This window comes from Malus domestica, chromosome 16 (genome assembly GCF_042453785.1).
Source record: "Malus domestica chromosome 16, GDT2T_hap1".
Lineage (NCBI taxonomy): Eukaryota > Viridiplantae > Streptophyta > Magnoliopsida > Rosales > Rosaceae > Malus > Malus domestica.
Genome location: NC_091676.1, coordinates 37,734,400 through 37,754,033, shown reverse-complemented (window position 1 = coordinate 37,754,033; position 19,634 = coordinate 37,734,400). Strand labels below are relative to the sequence as shown.

The following is a 19,634-nucleotide window of genomic DNA, read 5'->3' as shown; positions in this document are numbered from 1 at the left end:
TTATGAAAGGGGGAACATAATATTACAAACGAAAGAAAAACAGCGGGCGCAGGTGCTCCCACATCCTACTGTTTATTGTCATGTAATCATATTTTACAAAAATGACATCAACAAGAATCACTTGCAGAGTGATCTGTTTGTATAAATATCATATACACTTAATTTTGGTGAACGGGCAAGAGGAATTACAAGAGTTTGAACGCAACTGCACAAAATGAGAACACAAGGAGCAAATTGCATCCAGAATCTCGTTGATGATGAATACGATGTCTGAACAAAGGCAATGTGGACAACAGATGTGCATGCCAGCTTCTAAATGTAGTCTTCCTGAAGAAAGAATGAACGAATGAATTGGCTAATGTACCTTTCCAGATTCTGATTCCCTTCCACTGTTTGCATTACATATCTGATACAACAGCGATGTAAACTCAAATTCAGACTTGCCATCTGCACAAAGCCTTTTTACTCAGAGCTGGAATCGTAGAAGTCACTAGGGCATGGTGTCATGACCTCAGATTCAAGCAGCTGGACCACCCTGTGCATAGAGGGTCGATCTTCTGAAGTTGAAGAAACGCATTGAATGGCGACAGAGAGCAGGGCGTCAAGGCTTTCAGCTTGCACCCCCTCACACTGTGGATCAACAATTTCTCTTTGCCTATTTTCTGTGACCAGAAAATTTAACTGCAGAGGGAATTGCAGATAAATTAGAAGAACTAACTTGAAGAAACGATACCCATTCCAAAAATGATATCATTAAGGAACTTTACATAATATTTACTTGACTGGAACAATCAATCAAAACCAAAATATTTTCTTTATCATTTTTTCACCTATTATATTCACCACGTGCAATTGATTTCCAACAGTTGACATGGATATGCAGTTCACAATTCACTATGCTTCCACTATTCCCAACTAAATTTTATAAACGCTAAAACAAACATGGCCATTCTGCAGTCAACTTTAGAGAACATGATTTACACTTCAAAAAGCAATATTATTTTTGACAAAAACCGCACGTAGAGAGACATACCCAGCCAACAATGTTGAGGCCCTTCTCAATAAATGATGCATCTGTGGGTCGTTTTCCACTTAATACTTCAAGCACCAGGACCCCAAAACTATAAACATCAGTCTTTTCAGTTGCTCTGCCACTTTGCATATACTCTGCCAATGAGGTCATATCACTCAGGTTGTATATAAATATAACAAAAACTGTATCGTACTACTTCAGAAATAACTGCCTGCACATTGACTACACAAAGTTTTCCTCCCCTTGTGTAACAAAAACACATTTCATCAGGAAGCTGATTTGTAAGCATGTACATTACCAGACACCTATAACTGGAGCAGTTGTAAGTGCATGCAAATGCATTCAATCATGTTTAGTTTTTACTTGGGGGTTCTATTGTATTGTTTGTTATTCTGCCACTGTTCAGGCTATTTTAGCCTGCTATGCTGCTCCGTTTGGTTGTTTAGTTTAGTACACTTCTGTATCACTTACTACTCCAAATTTAATTATGCAAAGAAACTGTTATGGAAGAGCGTGAAAATCTGCTATAGGTGAAAATCATAATAATTTATTTCCATCTACCATGGATCTAGTCATTATAATAGGAAGTGATTTCCACACCTTTTTTGTCCCCCTACACACCCCTGCTTATTTCAAAGGGGAATCAATGGAAAGAACTAAACAGGGGTGTGCAGAATCATTCCCATAATTTATAGAATAATATCCACGCTCAGAGAGTTGAGAGCTCAGCATAACAAAACAGAAACTACAATAACATTTTCTTACCGGGAGCCAGATAACCAAATGTTCCCGCAACAATTGTTGTAATGTGAGATTCTTCGTCCTCCAACAGTTTGGCAAGTCCAAAGTCTGATACGCGTGCCTCAAGACTTCCATCAAGTAAAATGTTACTGGACTTTATGTCTCGATGTATGATCCTAGGTGAGCAATCATGATGCAAGTAAGCCAGGCCTTTTGCTGCTCCCAAAATAATATTCAATCGTGCATCCCAATCAAGCTGCTCAGATCTTTCTGTTCAATGGTTTATGAAATATTATTGTTCCAATGGTTTATTTCCATGTAACAAATACGTATAATGTGTAGTAAAATATTTTAAAAACTTTTATCAAGAAACGTACATATGTATACCAAATACTGAGCCTGATCAATGCCACATGTTCCTCTGATGGAGATCATGATGTGCATCTAAACACTTATGTGCAACATCGCATGGTGAGTTTAGGTTATTTGACACATTTATGGTTAAATTTATTCAAGTATTTTTATTTGGATTCGTATAAACTCAAAGGCACCACTGTCCTTTTGTTGGACAGTTTTAAGTATTGAATTTCTTGCAGACAGTAAGTTTCCTTATACGGTTTCTTTTTTAATTTACTCTCTGTAACCTTCTCTTTCCGGGTCCTACACTCATTACCCCTCTAACTTCATGTATAGAAAATAACTTTATCATTCATCTAAACCAGATGCACATGTAACATGTTAAAGCAATGAAAATAAACACAAGAGAAGAGCATCTAACCGTGAAGTGCTTCATCAAGGCTTCCACCAGATAAGAAATCATAGATTAGCAACTTTGATGTGGGAGAATTGCAATAGCCCCTCAAATTCACTAGGTACCGGTGTTTTATACTTCCAAGAATTTCTAGCTCCCTCTCGAAAAAACGATCAAACCCCTCATTCATCTTTACAATTCTTTTTAATGCAAATACTTTGCCGTCATCCATTGCAAGCTTGTACACTGTTCCAAAGCCACCAACACCAATTATGTGTTCATCATTCAAAGTCTCTAATTTCTTAATTATGTCTTTAGAAGAATATGGCAAATCTCCATGAAACATTACAATTGATGCACCTGGAGCAACAAGACTGTTGGTCAGATCTCAAAAACTAAGAACTCAAGATTTGTGGACGTAAATCAAATATAACCCAGAAAGTAACCAGTACCTCCAGTAACATCCATTGCAAGACCTTTACTGTCATGTTTACCGAACTTTTTATAAAGAAAGCAACCCCAGAAACACATGAGAGCCACCAAAAGAAGTGCACCCACAGTTGCTGATGCACTGATAAGTAGCCTACCAGAGTATTTCTTCTTTCCACCTTGATTTTGCTCTACAAAAGTTTCAATACTAAGTATGAGTACCATAATGTTGTCAGCACTTGAGATTCTCCAGAGGGAAATTTTAAAATTCTCCAAGGACTTCACCAACTTGAGAAGTCATAGTGAAACCAAAATAATTTGAAGGCTTTCACGTTCTAAAGAGTCTCTAGATAATCACAAACATTGCACCCATCTATTTCACATCCAAGGAGGTTTACCTGAGCTTGGAGATTGGGAATTTGGTGATTCCCCAGGGACATCTTTGCATACCAGATTGATTTGTTTCCCACACAAACCACGATTTCCATCAAAGCTGCAAGGAAAGGTGTCAATGGCTCTAAAGGGTATGAAAATCATTGGGGACTACATTGTCATAGTTTAATATGGGTATAACAGGTCAGTTAGTAACTAGGGCACAATAGAGATCTTAAGCTAAGTCCCACCAACTAGAATGTAGAGAGGCAATGACATGAGAATAATCCCTTCCCACATTTCACGCATACCTTACAAAATATATCATCTTACTGGAAGACAAAACATAAAAGAGTTTGAAATAAAGTAGCAGTTGCCCCCCCCCCCCCCCCAAATAACAAAAAAAAACACAACACTTTACCAGATGATTAGTACTTACGAGCTTTCAGGTAAGTTGGTAAGCATTCCATCACATGGTATTGGTCCAACCAGAAAATTGTTTGACACATTGCTACAGGAAGTCAAGATTCCATTAAGCAATAAATTACATGATTTTATGTTCAATAAAACACCAATATTCAAGTTTTAACAAGACAGAGAAGGAATTAGGTAACTCACAGCGCAACAAGCTTATCCAACTTCCCTAGTGACACAGGAATATTTCCACTGAGAGAGTTACTTGAAATATCTCTGTAATATAAAATCATAGAATAGTGATAAAATCATAACAGAGATATCCTCGACAACAACAACAAAGCTTCAACTGAAAGCAATATGACATAATGCTGAACTGGGAACGAATAAGCGTCAGAAGTGTCAAACAGTATCTTTAAATCCTACTTCACTAACTACAAGGTATAATATGAAACTCGAAATTTTATGCGTAGATTATTTTAGGCATAAATACGTTAGTCGTATGGTATCTACAAACTACAGTGGCATTTTTACATTTGGTGATGATGAGATAATTACTTAAACGTTCAACAATGAATGCATATCCTGATTGAAAATAAATTGCGTAGCCACAAACGTAGTAAGCATATCTACAAATCTAACTTGTTCAAATTATTCTTAAACCACATAGAAAATAGGTGAATGAAGTAAAAAATAAATTGAAAAACGTTTTTTTATTGAACATTGATCAGCATGTTAAAAACAACTCACAAAAATTTGAGGGCTGACAGCTTTCCCAATTCACTTGGAATTAACCCACTTAAGTAATTACCCTGCAAGTATCTGCAGCAACCAAAAAACTCAACTTCAGCATGATACAAACAGTATTATACAGTTCAAAATGGAACGCAGATATAACTACTGGAGACTTTTCTATTGAAATGTAAACAAATTATGAAAATTCTACATCCTATAACTGAAAATTCCATAACTGGATTGCCCAATTCAAAAGAAAATGCAGATATTATTTGGGACTTTTTTTATTGCAAATGTCAACCAAATTGTGAAAGCTACAACTAGTCAAAATATACTCAAGCACAAGTTAAATGAAAGATACTATGAAGGGAAAAGAAAAACGCTAAAAATGCCTAGGCCCTGCCCAGTCCACAAGGCACTAGGACCCTACCCGCCACCCGACTACCACCTAGCAATTTTTAGAACATTGCGTAGAAAGCATGACGGCTATTGAAAAAACATGGTACTGGGATGATAGAAAAAAGGTAAGAGGATTGTTTGGTAGAATGCGCATTCAAGGTCAAACATAATGCAAATGGTACCATAGAATGAAAGAATGCACAACTAGTAGCCAAAGGATTTATTCATAAAGCTACAAATGTTTTTTTTATAGGAAGACTTATGGTACCAATTCTCAGAGACTTTTGCTCCACCTGCCAAGATGAATTTCATCTATGTCTTATCCTCTTCAACAACCATCCAAGATCGGTATCTTTTTTAGTTTGTGTGAGGAATGTGATCCCTGGTGGAGGAAGTTTATATTGATGTTCTCGGAGTGCATGTGAACGAAAAAAATGATTTTTTTCTTTTCATAAATAAAGTACAAAAAAGAAAAGAAAAGGACATGCACGCGGTCACATCTGAAACTGTGCAGAGCAGCAACACACACAGAGGATCAACTAGGAGCACTCTTTGCCGCTCTATCTTATTACTTGTGAGTAAAAATTAGGATAAATATACCATTTTCCTACACTATATCCATATTCTATAATATGGTATTAATTGAAACAATTTTCTAGTGCTTGGTTTGACGAGTTTCAAATAACTATGCCAAGTGTGTGAAAATTGGTTATAAACTAAGCTGTACTAGTCACACTGTACTTATTTTCCATTTTCAAGGTAATAAAGCAGCTCCTATTGTATTTTGTGATTATTATTATTGCTGGGAATGATGTTTAGGAGATGTTGAAAAACTCACTTAGCCAATGAATATGAGAAAGATCAAAGGGTTGGGAGAAATTAAATAACTACTTTGTATAGAAGAAGTTGCCCAGGAAAATGCATATTCCCAAACAAAATGCACCTTCTTCAAGATAGAGGGATGTTAGGTAAACCAGTTGATACATAAAATGAACCAATCATGTTGATGAAAGGTATTAAAAGCTTAATGTAAAACTTATCTACCTTTTGGACACATATTCTGACATTGCTTATGTTGTGAGTGTAGTCCGCCAGTTTATGCATGCACCCCATTCTCCCCATCCGGAGGTAGTTTTACATGTGATATTTGAACTATGCTCCTGGATAGGGATTTTTATTTTCGAAGAACGGACACTTAAAGGAAGTATGCACGGGCACCTAGGAGGTTGTTTCTGTTGGTGATAGAAGGTCTATTCTAAGCTACTACACCTTCATTGTGAACATTGTCAACCAGAAACTAAGAAACAATCAATTGTTGCGATATCATGTGTGAAAGCAGAAATTTCAGGTTATGAGTCATGGGACTTGTGAATTATTATTGGTTACACATATTGTTAAAGGAATTGAATTTTAAACAAGCTGTTCCTGTGAAATTTCATATGGATAATAAACCTTCAATCAGTATAACTCTCAATTCTACTGAGCATGATAAGACCAAAATTTATTGAATTTGTCTAGAAATTTATTAAGGAGAGATTAGATGCAATAATTATTCCTGCACTGGTTGTCACGACAGGAGATATTAGATTCTCACAAAAAGCCTTCTGAAGTAAAGTTTTTCATTCAACTATAGGCAAATCACTGTTATTCAACCAATTTTTTTGCCAAATCACATTATCAACCGATCTCCGACCACAACTGGTTAGAAACATATACAAACATCATGCAGTAGTGAACATGAGAACAATTATTGTAAGATAACAATTCGCACAGGTGGACTTACATTCTCTCCAACTGTGTGCAATTCCCCAGGTCTGAAGGAATAGTCCCATAAAAGTTGTTGTTATGAAGAGCTCTACAACATGATACATCATAGACATAATCAGTCAGAGAAGAAAATTTGATATAACAAAGATACATCAATTACCATAACCGCTATTATATCTCTTAACATCACATACAAAATCGTCAGCTGATCTAGCTTCCCAAGGTCTGGAGGTATATATCCACTTAATTTGTGACCAGCAAGACTCCTGCAAGATACGCCATGAGAATCAAACTCATAACTGTAACACACAAAATTTGCGACACTCATGCATTGTAACCTTTTTTTAATTTTAAAAAGGATGAAAATTTATTGAAAAGTGGACACAATATCTTTATTTAAAAGGACAGAAGGTTTAAGCATGATACGCCCTCCCCAGATCAAATGAGAACAATAAATTAGGTCTCAATCATCTATTTTCGAATGGGCTAAGTAATGTATATGCCTCAATGCCACTGTACAGGTAGGACATCCATTCGATCAAAATGACCCCAATTAGACAGTTAAGTTATACTACTTTTCATTTTATATTATTTCTGTTGTGGGGGTACTTTTAGTTCTCAGCCTCCTCAATTTGCATTATAATAGAAAAAAATAACATTACTTATTTCATTTCAACCATATAGTCCATGACTACATGTAAGAGCCAAAATCATACACCTCCAAAGAGCCACAGCTTTCTTGTTACCCCCCAAGAACAGAGCATTATATCCCAACAAAAGATACTAATCTCAAGGGCAAGCCTGAAAATACCAAACATCCTCAAAACCAAGACTATGTCTTATGAAAGAACAATGTCGAAAGAGGTGCCCACCTCCAATGTGGAGATGAGAAATACATAATCTTTTGTTCTTTTAGTAGGAAACAAGAACTTATTACCAAATAGAGCTCGTAAAAAACAAATACAAGATATCAACCACAAGCGAAAAACAAAAACCAAAACCATAAACATAAATCCCATGAAACAAGTGTTTGTTCGATAAGCACAGAAAGTGATTAACAAAACATAATTGTAGGCATTAACACTCACAAGTAGATTACTCTCTTTGTTTTGTCATCACATTTCACTCCTTTCCAATTACATGGATCAGGATCTTCTGGTCTCCATCGAAGAAGGATACCATCTGAACTAACAACTGCTGTCCTGAAGCTTAGAAGTGCCTCACCTACAAATAGATGAATATTTATATCAGATTATGGCATGTCGTATCCTTTGATTGACCAATATCTATAATGTAATAACTCTATTTGTTAAAAAAACAAAAGAAAGAAGCCATAATGCAATATCCTGCTCAAAAAATATACTTGGCCACTCTATTCTATGATTACAAACCATCCAATCTTTTTAAATTTCTAGATACACTAGCACAACCAATTTTTCAAATTAAGTAGATGTAAACACTACTATGGACACATACATGGCATCACTGAATTTTTTTTACCATCCCCAGTGGTAAAAGATGTCGCTGTGTCAGAATATCTTATCCATCTCTCTAGGAAAATGGATCTCCAGAAAAGATTTTTATGGGTTCGTTTGGATGTGCTTTTAAAATGACTAAAACCGCTTTTGGTGAAAATGTTTTTGACACCAATTCTTAGTAAAAATCTAAGTGGATCCTGGAAAAGCACTTTAAGTGCTTCCTGTAAGAAGCACATATCTAGTGCTTCTTCCAAAAAGCACTTAAAGTGCTTTTGGAACTCAAAATCAATTTACCCAATAGCACTTTCAGACATTCTAAAAGCACATCCAAACAAGCCCTATATGATTACCAAATTAGTGCTTCTACCAAACTTCACACAGACTAATACAAAGTACAGCAGCAAATTAGAAAAAATAAAATAAAAAATGACATCCAGTATTCCCAAGGTTTTGTTTTAATGATAATGAGTAAGTCAATAATTTCTCATCCATTATAATTTGGCATGCGTCAAGATAACTCAAAATTTAAAATAAAAAAAAAGAAAAAGAAAAAAAAAAGAAAAGGACAAATGAAAAACTAAAATATGTCAAATTACCATCAGGACTGATAGCTCTAATTTCATTCCTTGTTATATAAAGCAATAGAACGTAAAGAAGCCAGAGCCCTCTCCATTTCACCACAAAGATGCCCATAGTGGCACTGGTCAAGCATAATACAGCAACAATAATTCATCTGTCAAGCCAAGGTTTACAGTGCTTCCTTCTATTTGACATTGACATCCAGCAGCTGGAAATGAAACAAAAAGGAAACCTGAAAATGAGCATGACTAATTTTAATAGCAGTTTGAACGCGACCAAAAATGAATAGTTGCTTGATCATCCATTCCAATACATCACACAATATTATCTGTTAGACTTAGCAAATGAAAGTCTCTATATACAGATTTTCATATGTTCACCGGATACGTATAGGATTTTACATGTTAGGAAACCTTGTTTGGTTTCGCAACAAAAGCACCAAAACAGTAATTATATATTTCTGTAAGCTCTACACTTCAATCTTAACCGATAGAATTCCCATAAATGGGGTGCAAAATGAAAAGGAACTATACAGGCATCATGTACAATTAAATTGCGACACACACAGTAAGTAATAAAGTAAAAGTGCATTCACGAACTAGTAAAGCACATATTGCAAGAAAACAATATACAACCAAATTTAAAAAGATCCAAGGAAAGACAAAACCAATACCAATAGTAAAGCACACAGTAAGTCTTTGCATATTGACCCGGGCAAATGGGTATTAAACCGTCAAACCCCAACGAAATTGAGCACGATAGGTTACAATGCATATTTATCCAATATGTAATTTACTACAACAAGCTCACAGCAATCAGGGTTAATCACGCAATGTCAATCAATAAATGCAATTAGTAAATCGAATAATGCATCGAAATTATCCTAGAACAAAGAAGGATCATCCACAAACACAACATCTTAAGCTTCACTTCAACTCTTCAATTTTTCAAATTAGAAACTTTTGAAAATCCAAGTCCACTGCTGGTCCTAAGAGTTAAAACCGATTCAATTACCCTCCAATTCACCAGCAATTACAAGGGAACACGGTTAAGCTTAGATGGTTAAAAAAAGGTAAAATCTTGAAGTGAAATTGAAGTCAGATTTACCGATAAATGTTGAAAGATAAAGAAGCTGCTCTGGTTTTTGATCGATCTGAGACGAATGCAATGCGGATTGAGCAGCGACGGAGAGACGTAAGCACCAGAAGCCAAAACGACACCGCACCACTCTGTCTGGCTCTCCCAGGTCTCTGAGATTTGGGTGATGCCTAGCCAGGAGAGAGGGGAAAGAGAGAGAGGCGAGTGTCTGGGTGAGACAGTGAGACGAGGGGGGGGGGGGGGAGGGAGAGAGGGAGAGAGAGAGAGAGAGAGAGAGAGAGCGTGTGAGGAGGTGAGCAAGTGGAATTTAGAAAATAAATAAATAATTGGAAAAGAGAATAAGCGAGAAAAATCAAGGAAAGTGGTTTCGCACGAGTCTACGCTGACCTTCCGTACGTGTGCCGACCGACACCCTACAAGGCTACAACAACAACAACCAAAAAGGGGAAGCTGATCCTGTTTCCTTCTAGGGTTTGGTTTTCTTCGGGTTTCTCCTCCACCGCCAAGCCCTCCTCCCAATCCAACCCCAATTCCTTCTCCTCTGGCCACAAAAATCGATTGGGAATCCCACACCATATAGGCATCCTTGTTCTTCCCGCAAAAACCAGCACAAATTGTCGTCGTTTTGCATCAACTATGAATATAATCTCATCCCCTTCCGTCGTCTCCGCCGTCGTCATCTTTGAGATTGAGAATCTTCGCGTCCTCGGTCCCGGCTTGAATCCTTTGGCTCCAAACTACTGCATGGCCAATCATTCTCGCTAAGTCTCTCTCTTTCACTCTCACGCCCTTCCTTTTCAATATTGTTCTTCCGGTCCCTTTTTTTTTCTTTTCCCTGTGGTTTTTCCTACAAATTATGTAAATCTTGGGTTCTGGGTGTTGAATTTCTGGGGGTGAGATTTGTTGTTGTTGTAGTTGCGTAAAAGAGGGCTTGTGTTTTCTTTGTTGGTATCAAATCGTGCGTTTTTGGGTTGTGGAAGAAATTGAGACCTTGCCCCGAGAGACGGAGGTAATGGGCACGCTCAGGCGGAGCTTGTCGCGAAGGCGGTCGTTTAGGTCCAGTGTGGACATGGATGATAGAGGATGGACTCTGCTTCATATTGGTTGTCGAAAGGGCGACCTGAAACAGGTAAATTCTTGGTGCCATTATATCATCTATGTTGTCGGTGTTGAGAATGTTGCTAAATGTTTGGTTGTAAAGTTGGAAAAGCGTTGAGTGATTTGTTAAGATTTGGATGTTGTAATATCTTGTTTAAGCTCATAACTGTTGTTAGCCCTGCGAATCTAGTTCATTATGTCATTGAACGGAGCCGGCTACATAGGATTTGCACAACTAATATACAATACGAAGCGATGATAAAGTCCCTTGTTGAGATTGTATTGGATAATTCTTTTCTATTCTAATTGATAGAGAGAAAAAGTCTAGTGTCAGATTATGATTTGTCTGGATGATAAAATAGATATCAGAAAATTTGCAACATCAAGGTTTTCTATACGCTTTGCAAGGTCTAATTGGTCATGGACACGATCTGCATTATTTATGTGTTACAACTATAGATATATTTGTGCGCGCGCTACGGTAGGTGGACCACAAACGTGTTCTTTTTTCAGACAAGTAGTTGTAATTTATTTGTGAAGGGTCCTTTAGAGTATTTCAAATGAGGTTTTCTGGATTTGACTTTTGAGTAGAAATTGCATAATTTGGCTTTAGGATTAATAATTAACTTAAACAAATTCCTCCCTTAATTAACCAAACTTATACGCTATTGCGACTCTAAAGTGACTTAAGAGTTGCAGATTCTTACTCAAAATTGGCTTCCAGAATACGAAATTAATAACTGTAAATTGACTTTCAGATTGCTACTCTAAATTGTGAAATTGATAAATAACTTGTTAGAGACTTGTGTATTGAATGGAACTCTCTAGTCCGTATGGACTTTGATCCCCTCTTTCTTCAACCTTTCATTTCCCACGGCTTTTTTAATTCTTCTTGTGGTTTTTACTTATATAACGAGTAAAATGAATTGTGTTCCTGATGAAAGCCCACTTGTTTTGTCGTATTTGGCTGCTTTTCTGAACACCTTCTAACTATGGTAAATTAGGAGAGAAAGTTCATGTCTCTTTTGGGGACTTTCCTGACCAAAAAAATGACTTAATAGTAACTTAAGTGGCTAAAAGGAAATGAAAATTAGCACCCTGGTCAAAAGTACAATCTATTTTTCAAATGGGTAATGCTAGGTTGACTAAATTTGCAAACTAAATGATGTGTCACCAATAAGAAATAAGCATGGTAATCAACACTTAAGTAATAATTCAATCATCAACTTCCATGTCATTTAGTTTACAAAATTTAGTCTACACATTTAGTCTCCCTAGCATTACCCTTTTCAAATTAATATGAAATACAAGCTTTGTGTTTTCTTGATCTTTTTTTTCACCTGCTTTGCCCCAACTAATTTGTTACTTTTAAAAATGAGTCATTTAATTATTTAAAAAATTTCTGTCTATTCTTTTCCTCCGGCAGGTGAGGCGGCTTCTTGACGAGGGAATGGATGTGAATGCTGCTGCTTGGGGTCGCAAATCGAAAGGGGTTACCCCTCTCCACCTAGCTGCTGAGGGTGGTCATTTAGATGTTATGGATGAATTACTTGAGCGTGGAGCTAACATTGATGCCAGAACTAAGGGTGCTTGTGGCTGTAAGTAGCGTCACCCTTCCTTTTTTTTTTTTTCCTCTTGAGTAGCTATTTTCAAGTTTTATATGTTTTAGTTGAGAATATGAAGAAATTGTAATAGTTAAGGTATTATCTGACGCATTCTGCTTCCTTTATTTGTTGAAACAGGGACTCCGCTTCACAGTGCAGCCAAAGAGAGGAGGAGGGAAGCAGTGAAATTTCTGGTAGAGAATGGAGCGTTCTTGCCAGATGACATTTATGATTGTCGGTTTAACCCTCCACTCCATTACTGCCCTGGGCTTGAGTGGGCTTACGAGGAGATGAAGCGTCTTCAGCTAGAAAGTGCATCATCGGGGGAGAGCTCTTGCAGCTCTGAAGGCTAAGTACTACTGCAGTTTCATGACAGTTGGTTTGTTGATTAGTCTTGTTTATATAAATATATAGCACAGAGATAAATAAGATGCAAGATGCGCCTGTGTCACCATCTTGGGTGTGTTTGGTTGCTCCTGTCTTGCATGAAGGATGTTCTGGTGTACTTATAAAAGTCTGTGTTATTTCGAACGTTATCATGGGCGCTATTATGCTCGTCAAGTGAACTCTTGTAGCTCTGAAAGCTATTGATTGTGTGGACTTGGCTGTTGTGTCACCGTGTCTGTACGTTTGGTTCCTGATGTCATGTATCCGAGATGTTCGAGTGTGGTATGATGGATACCCTTACAATAATGTTATATGATAATAATGATTATGGCCTTCCTTTGAAACTTTGATGAATTATTCGCGGCGCATATGGTCGTTTGACATTGTCCAAGGAAATGTTCTTTTTAGCCTCTCACAGCTCTGTTTAACCGTATTGGTTTTTGTGTGTTTTATTCAACCCGACGGTTAAAAATAAAGAAGTTTGAGAAGTTAAAGAAGACACGCAAAAATCACCACCGTTAGAAATTTTTGTGAAGACTAAGATATTACATTTAGCACAGGGTACTCTTAAGCGATGATAGTGACTAACAAAAAACTAATCAAGAACTAAGCTCCTTCCCACTAATCTGCGACCTCAAAATGTGATAGCAATTCGAATACTTGTAAGTTACAAAAAACTAATCAAGAACTAAGCTCCTTCTCCAACGGATATGAGCATAAACGGTTATTGGTACCTGTCTGCCATAACCCTTGTCCATTCCTACACGGTTATTGGTACCTGTCTGCCATAACCCTTGCCCATTCCTACTTGTAACATGTTTATGATATATACATGTTGCATTCCACCATACATTGATGGCAGACTAATTTTCCTTCTCATGTAGTCGCAGTAATACATGAGGCAGTAGTGTACTTTTGACAATCGGGTCAAACAGTACGCCAAACCAAAGTCGGTTGAATGCCTCCGTAGAAATCCAAACTTGGATTGAGGGTTTTAAACCTTTGCTCACTTTTCACTAGACTAATCCTTGGGTCAGTTGGCCATTGAAGTTGAAAGTCAATCAAGTGATCCCAAATACAGCCCATAATTATTGCTCCCCCTCCTCCTAGACCTAGCATTTTTCACCCGACCCGTTAACCCGACCTGACCCGATCCGTTAAAATTAGTATTCGGGTGGGTGATAAACGGGTCGGGTGGTTAACGGGTCAACCCGTTAAATAACGGATCATTTTGGGTGAACCCGCGAAACCCGTTAAGACCCGTTATGGAGGACTTTTGTGTAATTTCAATAGTTCTAATAGAAAACCGTCAGGTTCCTCACGTCTCTCTCTCTCGCACTGTCGTCGCACGGCTTTGGTCTCTGCAAGTGTTGCCATTGCCGTCGGTACTAGCAATTCCTCCCAACGTTCTTCAAAAATTTAACCCCACGGCTCCTTTTCCATTTCTTCCCCACCTCTCTCTCTGTCCTCTCTCTATCTCCCTCTCCCTACAAAACCTTCATCTTCGACATTTCTGCTAATCAGTTCATTTTATTTCTAATATCAGGTAAGTCTCTCTCTATCTCTCATTTCTTTGCTTTAGCGTTCTTATGGAAGATCGTTGCAATTTTCGATGGACCCTTATTGTTTTCTGGATTTTGTAGGCCATTTTGCGTATGAATCAATGAGGTTCCATTATTTGCTAATATGGGTTGATTTGTTTTGTCGTAAATATGTTGAATTGCATTCTCATTTGTTATGTATGAGCTTAAAGGGAGCTTCTTTCCCCTTCCCAACTGCTCGCTTTGAATTTGTCAAAATGTTAGCCATAAATGTTTCGATTTGGGTTCGTTTTAGTTTCGAAGTATGAATTTTCCCGATTTTCTGAAATATTGAAAGGGAGTTGGTTTTCCAGGTTCCAAAATAAAATGTAATTCTGGTATATAGGACCTTTTGTGTGTGTGGAGAATGAAACTATTATAAGTGGCATTCGAATTTATTTATCAATTTTTCGATGGAACGTTTAATTATTGTTTGTATTCTTGTGCATCGTAATAAAGCTCCAGGTGTTCATCAAATCACTCAATGACTTGCATATGCACGCAAACCAAATGAAGGAAGGAGGTAGCTAGAACAAGCACTAGGATGCTAAGAACGGGTGTAATTGATTTGGATGAAATGTGTAAAAAAAAAAAAGGTTAATCGATGAAACGGGTCGGGTTCAACCCGATCCAAACCCAATAAACCCGACCCGTTTACAGGTCTACCTCCTCCTACCCCCAACACCCCCCCTCCACACTACACCACATATGCGCTTAATTACTTTTGGTATTGGATCGCATATGTCACATCCCGGCCCGGGGCGGACCACTTCCCGGGCCCGCTCCACCACCGTAGTACGATATTGTCCGCTTTGGGCTTACCATTCCCTCACGATTTTGTTTTTGGGAACTCACATGCAACTTCCCAGTGGGTCACCCATCCTGGGAGTGCTTTGGCCTCCTTCTCGCTTAACTTCGGAGTTCCTATGGAACCTGAAGCCAGTGAGCTCCCAAAAGGCATTGTGCTAGGTAGGGATGGGAATATACATTTAAGGATCACTCCCCTGAGCGATGTGGGATGTTATAATCCACCCCCCTTAGGGGCCCGACGTCCTCATCAGCACACCACAGTCAGGGTTAGGCTCTGATACCAAATTGTCACATCTCGACCCGGGGTCCACCACATCCCAGGCCCGCTCCACCACCATAGCACAATATTGTCCACTTTGGGCCCCGACTACGCCCTCACGATTTTGTTTCTGGGAACGCACACGAGAACTTCCCAGTGGGTCACCCATCCTAGGATTGCTCCCGCGCGCTACTCGCTTAACTTCGGAGTTCCGATGGAACCCGAAACCAGTGAGCTCCCAAAAAGCCTCTAGGTAGGGATGAGAATATACATTTAAGGATCACTCCCTTGGGCGATGTGGGATGTTACAATCCACCCCCCTTAGGGGCCCGACGTCATCGTCGGCACACCACAGCCAGGGTTAGGCTCTGATACCAAATTGTCACATCCCGGGCCCGTTCCACCATCGTAGCACGATATTGTCCGCTTTGGGCTTACCATTCCCTCACGATTTTGTTTTTAAGAACTCACGAGCAACTTCCCAGTGGGTCACCTATCCTAGGAGTGCTCTGGCCTCTTTCTCGCTTAACTTCAGAGTTTCGATGGAACCCGAAGCCAGTGAACTCCCAAAAGGCCTCGTGCTAGGTAGGGATGGGAATATACATTTAAGGATCACTCTCCTGGGCGATGTGGGATGTTACAATCCACCTCCCTTAGGGGCCCGATGTCCTCGTTTGCACACTTCCGGCCAAGGATTGGCTCTGATACCATTTGTCACATCCCGGCCTGGGGCGGACCACTTCCCGGGCCCGCTCCACCACCGTAGCACTATATTGTCCGCTTTGGGCTTACCATTCCCTCACAGTTTTGTTTTTGGGAACTCACGAGCACGGACCACTTCCCGGGCCCGTTCCACCATCGTAGCACGATATTGTCCGCTTTGGGCTTACCATTCCTTCACGGTTTTGTTTTTGGGAACTCACGAGCAACTTCCCAGTGGGTCACCCATCCTGGGAGTGCTCTGGCCTCCTTCTTGCTTAACTTCGGAGTTCCGATGGAACCCGAAACCAGTGAGCTCCCAAAAAGCCTCGTGCTAAGTAGGGATGAGAATATACATTTAAGGATCACTCCCCTGGCCGATGTGGGATGTTACAGCATCGCATTATTTTACGCATTAACAAATTCGTCGGTCTCCTGAATATAAAGTTTTTTGCACTATATGCGTGCTTTTATATATAGATATATACATATATAAGCGATATTCTACGGTACACTAATCTAAATTGCAGAGAGATATTCAAACTCATGTGGAAAGAATGAAGCACATTCGTTATCTTTTACAAAACATCAAATTGTCACGTAAGCCATCAAGTCTGAATCTTGAGGGTCCATTGCTCCTCTTAGAGCAGTGCCACCCCTAAAAAAATGCGCAAGCACCCAACCCATTTAATCCACTCAATGAACAATGATATACCCCAATGAACAGTAATAGATCAAATGCATCTCCACCCCTAAAACTGAATAGCCTAGTCAATTTTATTAAAATATTATTAATTTTTATTATAAAATAATAATTTGACTTTTATTTTCTAACTTTTTAATAAAATAAAATAATAATATTATTATTAAAATATTTTAAATTTTTGCATCTCCACACCTCTTCCTCAATTCCTCGTCGCCACCGCCGTCCACCCCTGCACTTCCCTTCCATTCCCACCGCCACCTCCAAACCTCCTCCTCCCATCCTCCAACGTTGTCACCCTCATGTCCTTCACATCCCAAGCTGACCTCAACAACAAGCTCCACATCTTCTGTCCTTCCCTTCCATTCCTACTGCATCTCCACACCTCATGTCCTTCAAATATTTTTAACTTATGCATCTCCACACTTCTTCATCGTCCGCTTCATCCTCCCATCCTTCTCCCTCCATGGCTCATTCCCTCCCGACACCCTCTCCCGCCTCGACCAACTTCGCTCCTCAACCTCCACAACAACTCCCTCTTTGGCGCAAAAAAATAAAAATAAATAAATAACAAAATGTGGCCCTGGCATCATGTAGGTCGGGTCATGGCTCTGTCGATTCTGGGTTGACTTGGAGACCAGCTTGGGTTGGGTACCAGCCTATCTATCGGGCTGGAGTGGATTGGTTGGGTGCCAGCCTAAAGAGTCTGCGGTTGAACTGCTCTTAGTACATGCAAACTGAGTCATGAGGGTCATTTACTTGAAAACCCAACATAATATAGATCATTGTGAGTGCTCTACAGGGAGCATCATATTCAGCGTGAAGGGAAATAATGAGATTTATGTGGGATTTCTAGTGACTAGCATGCATATACAATTCATAATTTATATACATTAGCAACAGAAGCATGTTATCACATAATATCAAAGCTATAGTCATGCAAATCCCCTTCAAGAAGCATAGGTTCATATATGATGCATCTTAGAAATTATTGAAGAACAAAGTGAAGGTATAGTTTTATACCTCTTGATCTAGACTTGAGACCAAGGATGGACCACCTCCAAGCTCTTTGTTCTTGGAACTCCTTGAGCCTAGCCTCCCTCCTTGCTTCCTCCACCTTGCTAGAATGAGTGCTCCTTGGTTCTCCTTTAGTCTCCAAGGTTGAAAACCTCTAAAGATCCACACCCACTAGTGTAGTGAGATGGATGGAGGAATGAACAAAAGGGAGAGAAGATGATTAGCTATTTCTCCCTTATGGTGGCCGGCCTTTGTGTGTGAATTTAGAGAGAGAGATGTTTTTCTTCTTTTGTGAAATGAACACACAAAAACCCTAAATGAAACTTTTCACTAAAAGTTCCTTTTATATCTCAAAGAAAGTTAGCCAACAACTTGAATCCCTCTCTCTCCCTTTCCCTTTATTTGGCCGGCCCCCTTTGTGTTGTTTGGGCTTTTGGGCTTTTATCATTTCAAGTCATCCTATGCTTGAATAAAAGGACCCAATGGGTTTGGGCCCAATGGGCCCAAATGAACCCGAACTTTTCTTTAAGCCCAAAACGATCTTTTATCGCTTTTATGATTTCTTTAGACTTTCTAATTAATCACAACACTTAATTAATCCAATTAATTATTTCCATCATCCATTAGTTGTCTCACTACAAGAGTGTATCGGTGTACAATTATTTTAGGTTCTAATTAGCAAGACAGTGAGGTGATTGGCACCAATCCAATTGATTATATTTAATCCAATCACTTAGTGAATTAAAACTTACTTTTAATTCACCTTCTTATTTGATGGCTACTTATTTAATCATCTAGAAGAACTCACAAGCCATGAGTGACATCTAACCATATATCATGGCTACCCAAGCTAATGTAGAATTTGTTCGGAGAACCTATTCAGTTGGAATTACAATGTAATTCGATCATTCTCTAAAACAATACTCTCAATCACATTATTAGGGTATGGATATATATTAAGTCAAACCCCTAATGTGATTATTCCATATTATATGATTCAATTGAGTCGTATAGGAACGCTTTCCTTTATTACGCTCGATACTTCGGCCGAAGATTCCCGAATCATATCTTAGAGTATTCATCCTCTCATAACGAGGATTAGAGATTCCTTGTTGATCATTCACATGCCTCTGAGAATAAATCACTAAACTCAACAATGCATAGAACACACCCAAGATGAGGTGTGGTCACGTCTCATTATCAAAATGATCAGCAACGTATCCCCAAGACAACTATGATGTCTCAGGTCAAAGGATTACTTACATTATTCCAACCATTAGAGTTACTTGCTTGACATGTGAGTAGACCTCCATGCAAGTACTCTCGTTCGATTGTTTTCAGTGAACTCATTCCCTCAATGAGCACCTATATACCTGTCTTAGTGTCACTACACGAATGGGATGAGACTTTCCATCCTTTCAATTGAAGGGGACATAGTATGTACTGGTCTATGCATTGTCAGTATCCCTTTGACAATCCTATGACCTGGAACCTTATTGGACATGATGGTTATGTGAAGAAGGTCTCTGTAGTCTAACATCATTAGATTACTTCTTCCATCGATTCATTGTCCATGGATTCACTATTTAGGACATATATCGTTTATTGAGATAGTCCTAATTAGTATCTTTGCCTTTTGATGTATAAGAGTCATCTGTACACACATTCATTGTCCTGAAAG

General features: G+C 38.8%; 2 protein-coding genes across 3 annotated transcripts; one reads left to right on the top strand and one right to left on the bottom strand.

Moving 5' to 3' along the window:
• LOC114822899 (LRR receptor-like serine/threonine-protein kinase FEI 2) lies at positions 1 to 10,124 on the bottom strand. 2 transcript variants are annotated; one of them, XM_029098053.2, is made up of 14 exons: positions 9,806 to 10,124; positions 8,716 to 8,906; positions 7,730 to 7,865; positions 6,836 to 6,907; positions 6,658 to 6,729; positions 4,491 to 4,562; positions 3,945 to 4,016; positions 3,766 to 3,837; positions 3,353 to 3,447; positions 2,978 to 3,145; positions 2,553 to 2,885; positions 1,799 to 2,044; positions 1,034 to 1,167; positions 1 to 681 (listed from the first exon to the last, which is right to left on the bottom strand). In XM_029098053.2, the coding sequence occupies exons 2-14, from the start codon at positions 8,810 to 8,812 to the stop codon at positions 463 to 465; spliced, it is 1,788 nt and encodes a 595-aa protein (XP_028953886.1). In that variant the 5' UTR covers positions 8,813 to 8,906; positions 9,806 to 10,124; the 3' UTR covers positions 1 to 462. The 2 variants fall into 2 exon arrangements, with proteins under 2 accessions (XP_028953886.1, XP_028953885.1); XM_029098052.2 differs by having other exon boundaries at positions 8,716 to 8,930; positions 9,806 to 10,120.
• Positions 10,040 to 13,219, top strand: LOC114822900 (phytochrome-interacting ankyrin-repeat protein 2-like). Its single transcript, XM_029098055.2, has 3 exons — positions 10,040 to 10,925; positions 12,321 to 12,492; positions 12,637 to 13,219. The coding sequence occupies exons 1-3, from the start codon at positions 10,809 to 10,811 to the stop codon at positions 12,849 to 12,851; spliced, it is 504 nt and encodes a 167-aa protein (XP_028953888.1). The 5' UTR covers positions 10,040 to 10,808; the 3' UTR covers positions 12,852 to 13,219.
• Positions 13,220 to 19,634: the final 6,415 nt, after the last annotated feature.

Coding starts and splice junctions, on each gene's coding strand:
- LOC114822899 (XM_029098053.2), bottom strand. CDS start 8,812: ATGGGCATCTTTGTGGTGAAATGGAGAGGGCTCTGGCTTCTTTACGTT. Junction 4,563..6,657: donor TGCACACAGTTGGAGAGAAT/GTAAGTCCACCT, acceptor TGGTTGCTGCAG/ATACTTGCAGGGTAATTACT. Junction 3,448..3,765: donor ACCAACTTACCTGAAAGCTC/GTAAGTACTAAT, acceptor CTTTCCTTGCAG/CTTTGATGGAAATCGTGGTT.
- LOC114822900 (XM_029098055.2), top strand. CDS start 10,809: ATGGGCACGCTCAGGCGGAGCTTGTCGCGAAGGCGGTCGTTTAGGTCC. Junction 10,926..12,320: donor GAAAGGGCGACCTGAAACAG/GTAAATTCTTGG, acceptor TTCCTCCGGCAG/GTGAGGCGGCTTCTTGACGA. Junction 12,493..12,636: donor AACTAAGGGTGCTTGTGGCT/GTAAGTAGCGTC, acceptor TTGTTGAAACAG/GGACTCCGCTTCACAGTGCA.